This window comes from Solanum dulcamara, chromosome 4, assembly GCF_947179165.1.
Source record: "Solanum dulcamara chromosome 4, daSolDulc1.2, whole genome shotgun sequence".
Taxonomy (NCBI): Eukaryota; Viridiplantae; Streptophyta; class Magnoliopsida; order Solanales; family Solanaceae; genus Solanum; species Solanum dulcamara.
The window spans coordinates 21359398-21377312 of NC_077240.1; the positions used below are offsets into that span (position 1 = coordinate 21359398).

General features: G+C 34.6%; 1 protein-coding gene across 7 annotated transcripts; it reads right to left on the minus strand.

The window, feature by feature from the left end:
* Positions 1 to 1736: 1736 nt before the first annotated feature.
* LOC129886903 (uncharacterized) lies at positions 1737 to 17799 on the minus strand. Of its 7 annotated transcripts, none has more exons than XM_055961798.1 (10): positions 17579 to 17799; positions 16465 to 16530; positions 16308 to 16363; positions 15197 to 15511; positions 8161 to 8405; positions 7558 to 7773; positions 7391 to 7483; positions 7180 to 7296; positions 5329 to 5709; positions 1737 to 2411 (listed from the first exon to the last, which is right to left on the minus strand). In XM_055961798.1, exons 4-10 carry the CDS (start codon positions 15507 to 15509, stop codon positions 2322 to 2324), a joined length of 1455 nt encoding a protein of 484 aa, XP_055817773.1. In that variant the 5' UTR covers positions 15510 to 15511; positions 16308 to 16363; positions 16465 to 16530; positions 17579 to 17799; the 3' UTR covers positions 1737 to 2321. The 7 variants fall into 7 exon arrangements, with proteins under 7 accessions (XP_055817773.1, XP_055817770.1, XP_055817771.1 ...); XM_055961795.1 differs by having other exon boundaries at positions 16294 to 16363; XM_055961796.1 differs by having other exon boundaries at positions 16294 to 16370.
* Between the last annotated feature and the right edge of the window lie 116 nt (positions 17800 to 17915).

Consider the following 17915-nt stretch of genomic DNA (forward strand, 5'->3'; position numbering starts at 1 on the left):
ATCAAACATATTTTACGATATCTGAAGGGTACTATTGATATGGGTTTGTTTTATACTAACAAAGGTTGCGCAGACCTTATTGGTTATGCAGATGCAGGTTATTTATCAGACCCACATAAAGCTCGATCTCAGACAGGCTACCTATTTACACACGAAGGAACTGCTATATCATGGCGATCTACAAAACAGTCGATTGTTGCTACTTCTTCAAATTATGCTGAAATAATAGCAATTCACGAAGCAAATAGAGAATGTGTGTGGTTGAGATCGATAATACAGTTTATCAAAGAAAGAAGCGGTCTAGAAAATGATGTTAAAGTACCCACAATTATATTCGAAGACAATGCCGCGTGCATAGCTCAATTGAAGGGTGGCTTCATAAAAGGAGATAGAACGAAACATATTTCACCAAAATTATTCTTCACACATGATCTACAGAAGAATGGTGATATTGATGTACAACAAGTTCGTTCAAGTGATAATCTTGCAGATTTATTCACAAAGGCATTATCAACATCAACTTTTGAGAAACTAAGATATAAGATTGAAATGCGTCGTCTCCAAAATATCAAATGGAGTTTTCATCAGGGGGAGTAAAATATGCGCTGCACTCTTTTTTCCTTAATCAAGGTTTTGTCCCACAGGATTTTTCCTGGTAAGATTTTTAATGAGGCAACACTCAAGGCGTATTACCAGATATGTGTACTCTTTTTCCTTCACTAGGTTTTTCCTTCCTAGTAAGGTTTGAACAAGAGACAATATCTAGGATGCACAGAATATATGTATATATTATTTCTTGTAAAATATTTTTATGGAGGCACATTACACGTGGACATATTGTGTAAAATTGGATATCCACTAAGATATTATTTAATATACATGGGCCCACTGAAAGTGGGCAACCCACCAATTTCCTTTCTTTTTCTAGGCTATTTATAGCCTTGTTTTGGCATGGCAAAATAAGACGAAGAACATTGATACTGATACTGCAAATTTCCTCTATTTCTTTTGTTCTCTTTTATTTGCTTACATTCTTCGGCTAATTCATTGTTAAGGTTGTATATTTTCAACACTTATATTTATATGTAGGGTGCAGTTTTCTTTTTTTTAAAATAGTGCAAAAAATATCATTTCGCACGTTAGAATTTTGTCTCAAATCCTAATGAATAAACAGGACTTCAGACACAAAATTTGCCTTAAAGCAAGTTAAGATGAATGTCAGGTTTTTTGCCACAAATTCTAACGAATCGCCAAGATCCTTTGGCTAAAAGTTCTGGTAATTCAGCAATATTTAGCCAGAAATCCTAATGATCATCATAACTTAAACTGTGCAGAAATTTCAGGAACACATCTTTGCTTCAAAATTGTTGCAAATCGATCCCAAATGTTCAAATTTGATATATAGCCCCCATAATGCTAGTCCCAACTTAAATCTTCAAAAATCAATACATTTATTTTGTTTTCTTCTACAAACAAGCTTAATAATACTTTGACAATGTTATTCTTCAAGTTTCTTCAACCAAAACTAATCCAAAATAATCACAAATAAATATGATTTTTTTAATCAATTTTATACTATACATATGATGAAAATGGAGGTTTTTCCAAAAAAAAAAAAGCAATCCAACAGAACACTTAGCAACCACGTAGTCACATTTTCAGTTTACACCGCAAAGCCAACTTCCTTTTTGCAACAGTTCACACATTATTCTACAGTAATTATACACATATAAACAACATATCAACCTTTGATGTCTATTAACACTGTATAAAATGTATAATACATCTCTAACCGTAGAGCCGAACTTCTGCAATTTTCGATTACAATTTTTGTTCAAAACCAGTCCTCTCCTGCAAATGACTTTAAATTTTGTAGCAACCTCCTTAGACTACTTACAAAGTGTCTCTACACTCCAAATTTCTCACCCAAAAAAATAAATGAAATTCAAACTCATTCCTTCAAGCTTTGTTAAACAATGGTGGTTTACCTTTCTAATATGATTTTCATCGCCCAAATCGTACAAAATCAGTACACTCTAACCACTTTTTGAGCTCCAAACACAACAACAAATCGATTTTGTCAACTAACAAGCAATAGGACTCAAAGTTTTCAAAGTCGACTTTGAAGATATAAGCTCAAAAATTCAACAACTGAGACAATCTAATTTTAACAAATCTAATTTTAACATATTATACAAAAAGTCGGTTATACCGGGTAAGGGAAAAACAGGCTAAATGATAGATATATTAATACCTGAATATCACAGTGTGTAAAAATCTCTTCCCATAAATTGCACATTTCTTCATTAAGCCTGATAAGTTTACTTACGTTTACGCTTGACACCCCAACTGACTTCAGGGCTGTTTTGCTTTTTGCCTTTGCTAACTCGGGCAGTAGAAGAACCTTGACCCTGTTATTTGAGAGAAGACCAAACAATCACTTTGATAATCACAAATATAAACTTGAACTCAACAAATTCAGGTAACTGCTAAACCACATAAAAGGTAATGAGACTCTGAAGCGCAATTAACTTGATGCAAATATGGCTAGTTAATTAGTTCCGCAGAATTACTGATGGCTTTCACAAAAAATATGAAAAGCTGAATTTATTGAATGTTCGAAGTAGATACAAACAAGAGAGATGGCCGAGCAACATAGCAAATAAGTAAACCTGAAAATCAATGATCTTCCCACGTTGAGAAATTGATAATAGAAGTCCTCTAACAAGACTAAAGCCTTACTTGTTTTCATTAAATTAGGACCTTTAAATCTAAATACACACCTGAATGATTAAAATGTTGTCTCTAGATCTAAACACTAAATGATTAATACTCAACATTTGAATGTGCATAATTTATTTATTTGTAATCATAATAAGTATACAATTCAAATAAAAACGTTATACAATATTATAAAAAATATACAAGTTTAATAAAATAAAATTATTATTTGATTAAAAAAACATTTATGTCCGCTAGTAATGGTGGAGATGGTTTGTAATGGTGGTAGTGGTGATGGTTGGTGAGAGTGGCTAGTAATGGTGGTGGTGATGGTTGTGATGGTGGAGGTGATTGGTATTCTAGTGACTTGCATGATGGTGGTGGTTGCTAGTGGTTGTTGTGATGGTAGAATTTGTTGATGTTAGTAGTTAGAAGTGGTGGTGGTGGCGGCTGAAAAATGAATGGTGGTTCACAATGCATTGGTGGTAGTTGGCGGCGGTGCTAGTTGTGATAGTGGAAGTGGTTAGTAGTAGGAATTACCCAAAGTAGTGAGAGTGGTTCATAGTGATGAAAGAGTTGGAGGCGATGGTGGTGGTTGTGAATGTAATTATTATGATGTAGTTGGTAGGTGTGATAGTGACTGGCAATAGTGGTTGGCAGCAGTGGTGGTGATGAAATTGATTGATGTAAGCAATTCGCACTGTTGGTGGTGATGGCTGATAATAATGTTGGTGGTAGCTGGTAGTGGTACTAGTTGTGATGGTTTATAGTAGGAATTGACCACGATAGGGGTAGTAGTTGATAGTGGCGGTAGTGGTGGCGGAGACGATGGATATAATTATAATGATGAGGTGGTATGTGTGGTAGCGACCGAAAAGTAGTAGTTGTTATTGGTGGTGCTTGCCAGTTGTGATTGTAATAGCAGAGGTGGTTGGTGATAGTGGTGTCAGTGGTTGTGACGGCAAAGGTAGTTCTATGATGTTGGAGTTGGTTGATATTAGTAGTTGGTGGTGATGGCAGCGGCTTAAGAATGTGCTGTGGTTGACAATAGTGTTGGTGGTAATTGGTGGTGGTGCTAGTTGTGATGGTGGAGGTTGTTGGTAGTAGAGATTGCTCACAATGGTGGTAGAGGCAAAAATGACATTGGTGGCAATGGTGATGACAGTGAATATAATTATAATGATGGAACAGTAGGTATGGGAGCAGTTGACAATAGTTAGTAGTAGTAATGGTGGTTGTCAGTGATGATTGAGATGGTAGAGTGGTTGATGGTTGGCGACGTCGTAGTGATTTTAATGGCAGAGGTGGTAATAGTGGTAGAAGGTAGTTATAGACAAAGTGGTGGTGAAAATTATCCACAAAAAATACTCTAATGATATTAAGACTCTATTCAAGATCTTAATAATTAAGTGCATGTTTGGCTTAACTTATTTTAAACAGCTTATAAGCTATTTTCAGCTTATAAATTGCTTTAGATAAGCTAAGTCAAACAGACTCAATTATTTTTTGGGGCTTATTTTAAGTACAAAATGGTTTTAAGTTGGTCAGCCAAACACTAAAAAAAGCAGAAAATGGCTTATCAACAACTTATAATCCAAACGGGTTCTAAGACTTATTCAGACCAAATTAGTGCTTATATCTTAATGTAAACAAACGCATTTAAAGGTCTGAACCATTCACATTCAAACTTCCATCAAGTGCAAACAAATGAGGCTCAAGTTCTATTCGCAACTCGCAAATATCACCTATGTGGATCTTTTTCCTCCATTGTGTCATAACTCATAACTTTAGCTAAGTTTGCATTGATGTTATCATCACAATTTGTGTTCATTGTTCAATATAGAAAAAGAAAATTAGAAAAGAGAAAAGAAACAAAACGAAGGGCTAATCAGCATATAAAACAATATACACATACAACAAGTCTAGTAGTGCATCACTGATCATATAGCAAACTAAATTTAGCAACTACTCACCATAAAATAGAAGTTTCAACCCAGAACAATACTGGCAATCTGGGATACAACAAGATTAATGGTGTTTCCAAACCAAGAGTTCCCATTAGTTCTTATATTTCACATAATGGCAATGTGGGCATAGACCAACAATGGTGTTTCCAAACCATGAGTCATGGATGTGTGTTTTCAGTTACTAACCATACCTTATAACCCATACTTTTGGGGAAAAAAGATTGGATTTTTGTCATAACAGATGGCAGTCCACAACAACAGCAACATATCCAATGTAATCCCACAAGTATGATCTAGGGAGGGTAGTGCATAAGCAGTCTTACCCCTACCTTGAGAAGATAGAGATGGCAGTGCATAGATTGACATAAATACAAGTCTCTTATATGCTTTTTAATGGCAGCATGGCATGAGTAAGTCACCAATTGGATGCTGATGATCCCCTTTCTGTAATATTATGTCTTCACGCCATCAGTTTGTTATTTAATATGTAACAGTTACTTGGGTGCACAGTGCACACAGCAATGCCATGAAGTGAAGAATGTAAATTAAAAAGGGAGTTGGAGGTCAATAAATCACAATGATGAGACTCAATCCCACATAATCAAAGAGATCAGGCAGCATGGCAGAAAAGGAAGAATACCTGTTGCATTCCGACCATTAAATTAGCCACCATCTGATCTTGGATCCTTTTGTCTATTTCTACTCGCATTTGTCTACGCTCCTTTTCCATCTGTGCTTGAAACCTTTTGTCCATTTCAGCTCGCATTTGCTCACGTTCCTCTTGCAACTTACGATCCATGTCAGCTTGCATCTCTTGGCGCACACTTTCTATTGCCGAAGACAGGCTAGATTCTAAGTACTCATGTTGCGTGCGGCTCTTTTTTAAAGGCGTCTTTCCATAACCTTTTCCACGGACATAGCCTGTTCTCTCGCCAAGTACAGTAGCTAAAATCTCATCTCCAGCCATTGGATTCTCGTTTTGTTCATATTGTTGTTGAACCACAAGTTTATGGATCTGGCCCTGCAGTTATGCAAAACCATTTATACTGACATATAATAATAAATACGAAAAAGGGTCAAAATGTCCTTAAATTATGTGAAATTGAACAAAAATGTCTTCCACTAATAGGTTGGTCCAAAAATGCCTCTGACATCAATACGTTGGCCCAAAAATGCCCTATTGCTACTTTTCGGTCAAAAATGTCATTTTCCTAGTAAACATATTGTTTCTTTTCTTTTTAAACACATTTTTTCCTAATAAAAATATTATAACTCATCATTAATTTTCATAAATAAAAGATCATAGTAATCCATCATTAATTTTTTCATTTAGATAACCATTTAAAAATTCTAATAAAATAGAAAATATTTTTATTTCTTAATATTTTCCGAATTGAAGAAAGATAAGCATTTGCTAAGATAATCCTTAGTTTTAAAGTTAACATACAACAATCATAATGCCATAAAACATGAAAAATTATTACATTGTTTCAAATCACAAAATATCGTCGATGGAGTAACTATTGACCATTTTTTCATATTAACTTTTAAATCAAGGAATATATTAGCAAATGTTTGTCCTATTTCAATTTGGAAAAAAAATTAAGAAATAAAAATACTTCCTATTATATTAAAAATTCTTTTTTAATCATTATTTAAATGAAAATTGATGATGAGGTTACTATGATGTTATATAAATGACCTATATTATCAGTTTAAAAAGTATGTGGGGGAATTCTATTTTAATTGATAAAAGAGATAAAGAAGAAAAAAATTACTTTCCATTTTTATGTTAGTTTAAAGGGATTTTAAAAGAAAAGAAAAGGTTTTGTAAAACTGATATTTTATTAGAAAAGTAATGTGCTTAAACGAAAAGAAACTATGGGGTCGTTTGGTAGAGTGTATTAAAATAATGTTAAATAGAATGTATTAGTAATACTTGCATTAGTAATGTTTGTGTTAGTTATGCTTGCATTAATTATACATAGAATATTTCTTATGCATTGTTTGGTTTAGTGTATTAAAAAATAACATGTATTGCATAAAAATATTTATTTATAAAAATATCCTCAATAATTATGATAGAAAAGATGTAAAAGGGGTTTTGAGGGGTAATTGGGTCTTTAATCATAATAATGCAAGCATTAAATCCCCTTGCATTACTAATACCTAGAAAATCATGGGATTAATAATGCAAGCCTTAATACATAATAGAGATTAGTTATACATGTCATGAAAAAATGTACCAAACAAGGTATTACTAATACACTTGATTAATGCATGCATTATTTTTGCTAACACGCTCTACCAAACGACCCCTATATGTTTATTAGGAAAAGAGCTTTTTTGACCCAAACGTAACAATAGAGGCATTTTTAGACCAAACTATTAAATGAAGACATTTTTGTTCAACTTCACATAGTTTCAGCGCATTTTTTGACTCTTTTCCAAGTAGATATATATTTAAAAACTAGTGATTATGCAAAATTACGTGAATTTGTTGAGATTGTTGATCTGACCACAACAGTTCTCCTTTATCATTCTTACGCGTATGTTGGAGCTCCCAGACACGATCTGGTGGTGCCTTTTCTCCAGTAAGAGGATCTCTCTACAATATATTTCAGATGAGAAAAACAAATGTGAGCACATAAAATGACATAAATAACAAAAGAAATTGATGGTTGGAATAAATGCATTTTCACCGTTGATTCCTCTACTTCTGCAAAAGACTTTGAACCACATAAATGCTTTGTTGTTTGCTTTTTCCTGTTTATTTTATTTCTCTCACTTTTAGCCTGCAATAAACTCAAATAGATTAAGACACCGATATTCAAATGATAATTTATCAAACATCCTTTTATCAAGTTACCTTGAATGCCTGGCTTCCAAAATATTGTATCAGAAATTTCCAATCCTCAGGCATAACATCTTTTGGCGGATGGGACAGTCTCTCCTCATCAGTATTAAAACGCAAATATTCAGCATGCAACCGAGTCTTCCACGTTCTAAAAAGCCTTTTCATAGTACTGGCCACAAAACCTAGCAGCACATTCTCTCCCCTACCACCACCTACTTCAAATTTCTCCTAAAAACATGTATGTAAAGTTATACTCCCCCTGTCCCAATTTATGTGACACTATTTCCTTTTTTATTAGTCCCAAAAAAATAAGTTTTCTATATTTAGTAACAATTTTACTTTAAACTTCTCATTCTACCCTTAATGAGATGATTTAAAGCCACAAGTATTTATGGCTTGCTTTAAACCACAAGTTTCAAAAGTTTCTCTTTCATTCTTAAACTACGTGTCCAATCAAATACCATCACGTAAATTGAAACGGAGGGAGAATTATTATATTTTTTGAAAAGGTAAGATGATTTTATAAATAAACTAACACAAAGAAAGTTATAAATGTTATCCTAGCAACAAATAATGGAAGACGTCTAAACGTCAAATATTGCAGTAATGTATTACCTTCACTTTCAGCCACATTGTTTCTCCATGTTTTGCAAAAATTGTTGCCCAATCACCATCTCTAAACGAGATAGTGCTCCTCATGGTCAAGCCACAATAATTGACAATATCTCTAGCCCCGGGACCTACAGCTCTATCAATGTCATCCGGAATATGAACTGTGATTTTACCCCCATATTTGGTTTTCATTTCCACGTTTATAGATCTATATTTTCCCCTTCCTTTCTTAGATTTGCTGCAAGAAACTGTGAAGCAAGAAATATAGGACAATTAGAAAACTTTACAGCAAGATATACTATATAGAATACAAAAGAGAAATGGAAAACAGCTGTAAACAAATTTAAAAATTAAACTTCTTTATGTCTAAGCTATAAACCAAATGATACTTATTTTTGCTTGAATCATTTCAGATGCACACTGGTCTTAAGCTAAAAAGCTACCAGCTGAAAAAGGAAAAACATATTAGCAACACCTTTCAGAACAGTTCCAGAGCAATCCAGCAGAGATATGACTGGAAAGAATTATAGGAGGATCTTGACGGAATACTTTCAAGAGATAGTGGTTCTCGTGTAAGGGATAGTGATATATCCAGATATCCTTTAGTTTAACAGTAATGTATCAACAATTTCAATAAAATGATGACTCAAATATATAGTTCCTCTTTCCATGATTGTCCCTGCCATAGAAATGGTGTATACCTCATCATGTTGATAACACACGCCCTCGCGCGCCGCCAGGAGCAATTCTCCAGCGAGCACATCGGATGCACATGCCGGCGCGTGCATCGTTTCCCAGCCACTTTTCCAGCAGTTTCTTTTTTCCATTAGGGTTTCCTCTTTATCAGGAGGCTGCCCGTGTAATTATTTCCTGATTCCGACCATTTTCCGACAACAGCAACAAGTTTTCCAGATTCTGACGAGTTGTTTCCAGATTCTGACAACAGATTTCCAGAATTTAGGCTAAAAAATTCTGATTTCACAAGATGCCTTTTGTAGGTGGATATTTTTTGGCTCCAAAAATACGGGAATTGGAAAGTTCAAGCCTTATGATCACTTCAGAACCATTAATGGGAAATTCAAACCATTTTGCTAGGGATTCCTCAGTTGAGTTGTAGTTGAGTTGTGGTGCAAGGGTCAAGCAGGGGCGGCGCTACATTAATTCCAAGGGTGGTCAGTGAAACACCCTTCCTCTGAAAATCATATAGGTTATATAGGTGAATTTTTATAATTTAGGTTATATATAACACAATGAACACCCTTGGAGTAATTGTGTTCCATGGCTCAGTGGTAAAGGGTGCTAAAAGAAGGGCAGGTGCTGCGGGAGTGCAGGTGCTGCGGGAGTGCAGGTGCGGGTTCAAATCCTTGCAGAAGCAGTTCAATAGTTTTTTTTCAAATGAAAAACAAAGCTTGTTTGACAAGCATTGCATTTGCTTTAATTATTTATTGCTCATACTTTCTGTTCTTTCTAAATATTTGTCTTAATATATTATTAATAAAGTAAATTATTAAACAAGGCCTTTATTACTTTATCTTCTTTCTAAATATTTGTCTTAATATATTATTAAAGAAGCCAAAACTGGTGTATGCCAGAACACACAGCAGACTTAGAGCGCGTTTGTGGATTGGCTTATAAAAGTTGCTTATAAGATGTTTTCAGCTTTTTTGAGTGTTTGGCTGGCCAACTTAAAGTTATTTTGTGCTTAAAATAAGCCCAAAAAAATAACTGGGTATGTTTGGCTTAACTTATCTAAAGCAACTTATAAGTTGAAAACAGTTTATAAGCCAAAAATATATAAGTTGGGCTACCCCAACTAATTTATTTTTTTAGCTTATAAGTTGTTTTCAGCTTATAAGCTGCTTAAAATAAGTTAAGCCAACCAGGCACTTAATGAGTCGTTGGATCAAAAAGGGAGGCAACAAGAGTCAAAAGAAATGGAGGACGGTACTTGCTTGTATCTGGTTGAATATTTGGAAGGAAAGGAATCAGAGGATTTTTTAAGGAAAAGAATGCTCAATACAGAAGATTAAATGAAAAGTAATTACTTCCTTAGGTGTTTGATGTAAAGAACAAAATATAGAAGAGGAAATTCAATTAGTGGATTTCATAAGTTCTTTGTAAGTATTTCTGTTTTATTTCTCCCTTCTCTGTTACTACTTTTTGGAGGTGGCCAGCATAACCCCTTAATACTAGGAATACAAGTTACCAGTTTCAAAAAAAAATAAAAAATTGTATTCATATTTTTTTTTCAAAATTCCAAACTATACTTCATCAAAACATTTAATCTAATGAATATCCTTCTTTCCTACATGCATATATCAAACGTTCAACATAAAACTTGAATGAGACATATGACATATCTTTCTTTGTGAAATTCAAAGTTATAGTAATTAAGATTACACACATCGAAGACAGAAAAGGAAAAAGCAAGACAATTAAATATATAAATAAATTATTTATTTATATGATTAGGCTAATATAAATATGTATTAAATCTACCAGACATATATATATATATATATATATATATATATATATATATATATATAAGTGAAAGTTTTCTTTAATTACTTTTCCTTTTATAGGAACATTTGATAATGAAAAATGCAATTCAATATAAATTTTAAATATAATAAATATGTTTTATATTTGTGATTTTAACAATAAATTATTAATTTTTATATGTAAGTGCTTAAAATATTATTTTTAAAGTTATCCATGTTTTTCACACCGCATGAAGTACAAATAATTTTACTAACTCTATTAAAAAATAAAGTACTCTTGCCATTTTTTTAAAACTTTCATCGTCTCCACATGTCGGATACCACTAAAGATTCTTGGTTTATTCTCTTTTGTTACCCTCCAACCTTTTGTTCCTACTAATGCGTGGTGATTTTCTTAATGAACTTATTAAAGTGATTTTATTTGCTCAACTACCATTTTCATTAAAAAAACACATTTCAAATGTAGCGTTTGGATATGCTTGGAGGACAAACTACGAAGAAAAATGACAAAACTAAGTACTACATAGTTTGATTTAATTGGTGCACCCATTTATTGAGGTTTTTTTACTATATAAGTTTGAACACCATTAATCAAATTCCTAGCTCCGCCACTGGGGTCAACGTGTCCAAGATCCTTAATGAACAATGCTAGTGTGGTAGATAAAAAGTAAAGGCTGGTTAGGAAGATGAAAAGGCCAAAGCACAATGGGAGAAGGTTGATGCTCAATTATGTAGTCTCCTATGGCGATCTACTGATTCCAAATTGATGCCCTTGTTTCGCTCATTCCAGACATGTAATTTAGTTTGGGAAAATGCTCGTGATTTATACACTAATGACATACTTTTATGATGTGATATCTTGGATGACCAATTTAAAGAGACAAAAATTTGATATGTCCACTTATTTGGGACAGGTACACGCAGTCATAGGAATTTGAAAAGTTAATGCCAGTCACTACGAATGTGGAAATCAACAAGAGATAAAAGCACAAGTTCTAGTTCTTACACTTGTTCGACTTCCTACTAACCATAATTCGGTGTGTGATCAAATTTTAGCAAGTTCTACGGCTCTTACAATGGATGAACTATTCTCTCGTTAACTTTGTCTTGTTGCATCTCCCAGTCACAAAGTGGTTTCATCATCCATCATTGACTCTTTTGTTCTTGCATCTCAAACCATAGAAAATCTAACATCTCAGTCTATAGAGAATCGACGAGGAGAAGGCCGTTTTGGAAGATCTCAACATAAGTGTAGTTATTGTTATAAGCTTGGACACAGTCGTTATGTTATACTCTACATGATCGACCACCCAATAATGTTCATATTGCTCAAATGGAATATGATGAGTTCTTCGATATCGAGCAAGTAATAAGAAATCTCCACAAGTAGCCTCGGTTGCTCATCCTGATCGACCACCCAATAATGCTCATATTGCTCAAACAGAATATGAGTTCCTTCTGTATCAAGCAAGCAAGTAGACATTTCCATAAGTAGCCTCGGTTGGTTGCTCAGTCTGATGCTTTTGTTATTGGTAATTCCTTTGCTTGTGTTTTACAGTCTAGTACTCATGGATCGTGAACCCAAGCGCTTCTGATCATTTTTTTGGTTACAAATCACTTTTGTGCAATATTGTCTATTCACAATCTCTTCCCATTGTTACTTTAGCCAATGGGATCCAAGCAAAACCAAAAGGAGTTGGACAAGCTAAATCTCTGTCCTTAGTCATTCTAAATTCTATTCCTCCTGTCCCTGGTTGTCCGCTTAATCTTGCATCAGTTAGTCATTTGACGCATGCCCTACATTGTGCCAAAACATTTTTTGATGATTTTTTTTCTAATGCAAGACAGCAATACGAGACAGACGATTGGCGCTGGCCATGAATCACAAGGCCTATACTATCTTATCTCTCCAAATTCCTCCCCAACATACTCCGTTACAGATCTAATTCACAAATGTTTGGGACATCCGAGTGTATCCAAACAACAGAAGATAGTGTCTAATTTATCTAGTCTATCCACATTAGATTATGAGTCGTGTCAACTTGGGAAACACACTCGCACTACCTATCCATGTAGTGCTAAAAGTTGTTCAGAGTCTGTTTTTTCATTAGTTGATTCTGATTCCCTAATAGAGTTAGTTCCTCTTTAGGATGTCGTTATTTTATAAGTTTTATTGATGATTTATGAAGATGTACTTGGATTATCTTAATGAAACATCATTCTGAGTCATTTTTTATATTCAAGAATTTTTATGTTGAAATACAGAATCAATTTGGTGTTTAATCGTACTTTTCATAGTGATAATGTCTTAGAATACTTATCCTCCCAGTTCCAGGGGTTTATGACTCACCAAGGAATTATTTAGACATCTTGTTCGTACACCCCTCAACGGAACAAGGTAGCAGAAAGGAAGAATAGGCATCTCAGAAGCTAGATTTGAAGTCTATAGGACTCTTACGAAGGCACAGTACAAGTAAATGAGGTTAGAGGGTAATAATCTTTGTACATTATTATTGTTAGAATAGGAATAGGTATATACAATCCTACTTAGAGTAGGAATAGAAATAGGAATAGAAATAGTAAATAGTATCCTACTTGGTAAAGGATTGTATTATAGTGTCTATAAATAGGATTTCTGTGTAATAATGTAGATACACAATTCAATAATATTATTCTCCAATATTTCTCACATGGTATCAGTGCCTCTACGATCTTGGTAGAGAATCAAAAAAGCTTCCGCTGCCGATGGGCGGCTATTACCCATATTTGTCACCCGTCTGGCCAATGATTATGTTAGAAAAAGTCGAGGTCATCGTGTATCTTTTCAGTGACTATTTTCTCATATTTAATTTGCGTAGTACCGTGCATTTTTTCGGACTACTTTCTCATATCTAATTTGTGTAGCACTATGCATCATTCCGATGACTACTTTTTCATATCTTATATGTGTAGCACCGTGCCATTTTTCGGTGACTACTTTCTCATATTCGATTTGTGTAGCACCATTTCATCTTTTCGACGACAACTTTTTCATATCCGATTTGCGTAGCACATGTCATCTTTTCGGTGACTACTTTCTTATTTGTGTAAGATCATGCCATCATTCCTAACCTACCCATATAATTTCTATTTCTCAGTAAGGTCGTGTCATCATTCCGACCCTACCCATATAATTTTATTTCTTAGATTGTGACCACTTTCAGCCATAAAATCTAATACTCCAGGGCATGAACATGTTTTGGCCAGTTTTACGGTGACTTTCTTGTTTAAGATCTACTCATCTCTTTATTTCAAGACATTCCACATATTTTATACAGATTTGGAGCACTTTCTAGCGATCATTGCATTGTTTCCGAGAGATCTGAGTTTTCCTGCAATGTTTTCTTTCTGTTTCAGATTTACTTTTATCAAAAAAGAAGGAAGCATACTTAGATATTTGGGCTGGATTACAATGATATTTTCTCTCTCGTGGCTAAAATAGCATACATCCACCTTTTTCTATATATAGTTGTCATTTTCCATTGACCTTTTGATCAGTTGGACATTAAGAATATTTTTCTCCACGGTGATCTCTAGAAAGAAGTCTATATAGAGTAACCACATGATTTCGTTGCTCAAGGGGAGCATGTCGATTGTGTAAGTCACTCTATAGTCTGAAACAGTCTTCTCAAACTTGGTTTGGAAAGTTCAACTTTACAATTCAGGAATTTATCATTCTGTGTTTTATCGACATTATGCCCCAAATCCAGTATTTCATGAGAAGACCAAGAATTAGGATTGATTGACATTATGTATCAAATACAGTATTTCATGAGAAGACTAAGCACATGAGATTGACTGTCAATTTTGTGAAGTCAAGTGATCAACTTACAGATATCTCACTAATTCCTTCATCAGTCCCCGTATTAATTACATTTGTAACAAGCTAGGGACATATGACTTGTATGCACTAGCTTGAGGGGGAATGTTAGAATAGGAATAGGTATATACAATCCTACTTAGAGTAGGAATATTAATAGGAATAGAAATAGTAAATAGTACCATGCTTGGTAAAGGATTGTATTGTAGTGTCTATAAATAGGGTCTTTGTGTAACAATGTAGATACACAATTCAATAATATTATTCTCCAATATTTCGCACAATTATATTTAAATGGAGAAGCGTAGAGTGGGGAACCCACTACTCACCGAGTTTTGAAATGTGAGCCACTGGCTCACGTGGATTTCTCAGTTATCAAAAAAAATTGTGCATTATACATCCATGAAGATTCTCGTTAAAAGGAAGAGAAAAAAAAAAGACAACATCATCTTATCAAAACATAACCGAACAAAAATAGAAGTACATACTAGACGCTACAAAATTGGACAATGGCGTTGAATGAACAACAACAGAATACTAAAATCAAGCTATAAGTGTCTGTCTTTGAAAAAACTAAGTGAACAATACAAGTTAAAATTGCATAATAATTTTCCAAAGTACAAAAGTGAAGAGAAAAAGAGACCCCTTATAAGTAGTGAAATGTGAGAAAACTAACCTTCACCGCTATTTAAATTCTCTGAAGAGGGATGTACACTTCCTTCCATATTGCTTGATAATTGTGACCCGGACAATCGTCTTTGACTTGTTCCAGGGGTCCTTAAGGAAGGAGAAGTCCACTGAATTGCTTTAGGAATCCCTGCTGGTTGTGCTTGTGGCGGAGATGCTTGATCCAGTATAGGTCTATGTGGTGGATTATTATTTACGGATGATGCCACTGCAAAATTATCACGTACTCCTTCAATATTACCACGCCCATGGCCCCTTCCAGCTCGCCGACCTCTACCTCTACCTCGTGCAAATCTTGCCATTTCTGCAACATCACATAAAAAGTATAGAAAGATTCAAAAAAAATATATATATAATTGAAAGCATAAAAATATAAAATAATGAGATGTGGATCCCAAGGAAGCTTTATGTGCCTTGTACTAAGAACCCAATGACAGCAGAAACAGTAAAGCTAAAAACATTGGCAAACAAGTTAAGTCCATCAGAAAATTAATAGGCCTAACATATTTCTGGCAATTGAGAATGGATAAGTGCATGCACTGAAGCCAGTCCTTCCAAGAGACAAGGCAAACAGTTCACTGATCTGATGCTCAGACTCTCCAAAAATGCCGACGGGTGTGTGTTGGATCCTCCAAAAGTGGTGCATTTTTAGAGGATCCGACACAGGTTCATCAACATCTTGGAGAGTCCGAGCAAGATATTTTTAAGGCTCATGTGTCAGTTATTTGGATGACCATTAATAAAATCTCCACTGCCTTTGCAAAGGAGACAGATGATTGAGACACGTTATTCAAGAGAGTAAACAGAATGACATAATAACGATTTCTGAAAATCTTATTCAGAATATGGACCGACCGTTATAAGGTTAATGTCACTTATTGCAATTGTTTACTAGTTCTCTGTCATTGCCCTCTTTTATATGACTTATATTATCATGTGTCCAACTGCAACAAGATTCATTTTTTATCCTTTGCAAGTGTACAAAGGCCAAGTCGCTTTGTAGCCAAGGTTGGTGTCTTAGAGCCATTTCTGGTCTTTCTAATGCTGTCAGTTGATGAACTTCTATGACTCAGAGAGAAGATTTACCAGAAGGTTCATACACTTAAGTCAATAGCAGTTCAGGAACAGCTGCCAGCAAATGTTATCTGCTGATGATCTGTGGACTAAAATATGTTAAACTTAATAGGAAACTACTACGTCATGGAAACATAGTATCCTCATAGTTGGAATAACATATTCCAAGACAAAGGAAATTACTCTTCATTTTCATTTCTTCTGCCTCTTAACCGATGGGGTGGAAAAAGTGTAAGCCAAACAGCCTTCCTGTGCGACACAAAATGCATGTGAATGTGGGAGATACAGTAAAAGTTACATCCAGACAAAGATAAGATTGGAGAGATCACTAAGGTTATCAAGCACAACAGCAAGGCCATAGTAAGTGATGTGAACTTGAAAAAGATGACTAGTACAAATTAATTAGTCCTTGTGAAAAAGTAATCGTTCAAAAGTGGTGCTTTCAGATTCAAGTTCATTACCAGCTTAAACGTGATGCCTTACTCAAAAGTCACAAGAGCATAAGGCAGCCAGTCGAGTGGGACATAAAACACTTGAGATGAAGACGATTTTGAGAAATCAAAATTATATTTCAACACATTTCATATGGCAACAAGTAATTTTGAATTGGGAATAGAATATCAGTGAGATTATTCATGACATAAATGTCTGAATTGCAGTCATTTGATCAATGAGTTGTGCCTACCGATCATAGAGTAGCATTGTTATCCTTCATATTGTCGGTCAACTCTGGGATAAACAGTAAATAGAGCTCATCCAAATTTGACTGAAGAGAGTAGAGTTGACTGAACCAACCATTTTATTACGGCTTCAATCATTTAGAAAATCCCAAAACTTACTTTTTTGCTTTTTGTACTTCATCAGTTTAAAAGATTCTGCTTCTTGTTTAGCTAAAGATCACTTTTTTTTATCTGGAAATATAACAAAATGTGTGGGATGAGACAGTTTAGCTCAAACCATATCCTAGTAAGTAGTAATTGCAACTGATGCCCCTGTCCCTTCCCCCATGTTTAAGGTGAAAACAATTCTAAGCAACATTCTGGGAACCGTGGCAACAAAAAGGGAATCATGCAAGAATCAGTAGCGATTGAAATTTATTGATTTTCATTTGGCCCCATTTGCTCAAATTCCAAATGAGGGTTAGGGTTTCCGAAGCAACCAACACTCGACGAGTCTTGGCACTAGAATCTCAGAACTCACATGGGTTTTTTTCTCAAGAAGCCCAATCCGAAATAAATTTTTACATAGTAGCAGGAAAAAAAAACTATGAGACAAAAGTAAATGAATTAAAAGCTACCTTGTTCAATTCTTGACGCTTTTAATCTATGCCCAGAGAATTGAGAGAGTGATGAAGCAACCCTCGAAATCTGATTTGGGGTCACATGAGTTGATGATGAGGACGACAAGTTTTAAGGGAATTTTGGGGGCTTTTTTGCTTTATATCAATCTCGAAACGACAAGAAATGGCGGCGACCTTAGTCACTATAAATAGGTTATGTGGCGATTGAACAGTTGCCACAACAGCTTTTCACCCAAAAATAATACATTTTACTCTTTCCAGAAGGGGAATTTGGTGGGAACATTTTTTTCTAGTAAGTTACTATCCTTTGCTTTATTTTACTTCTATCTCTATA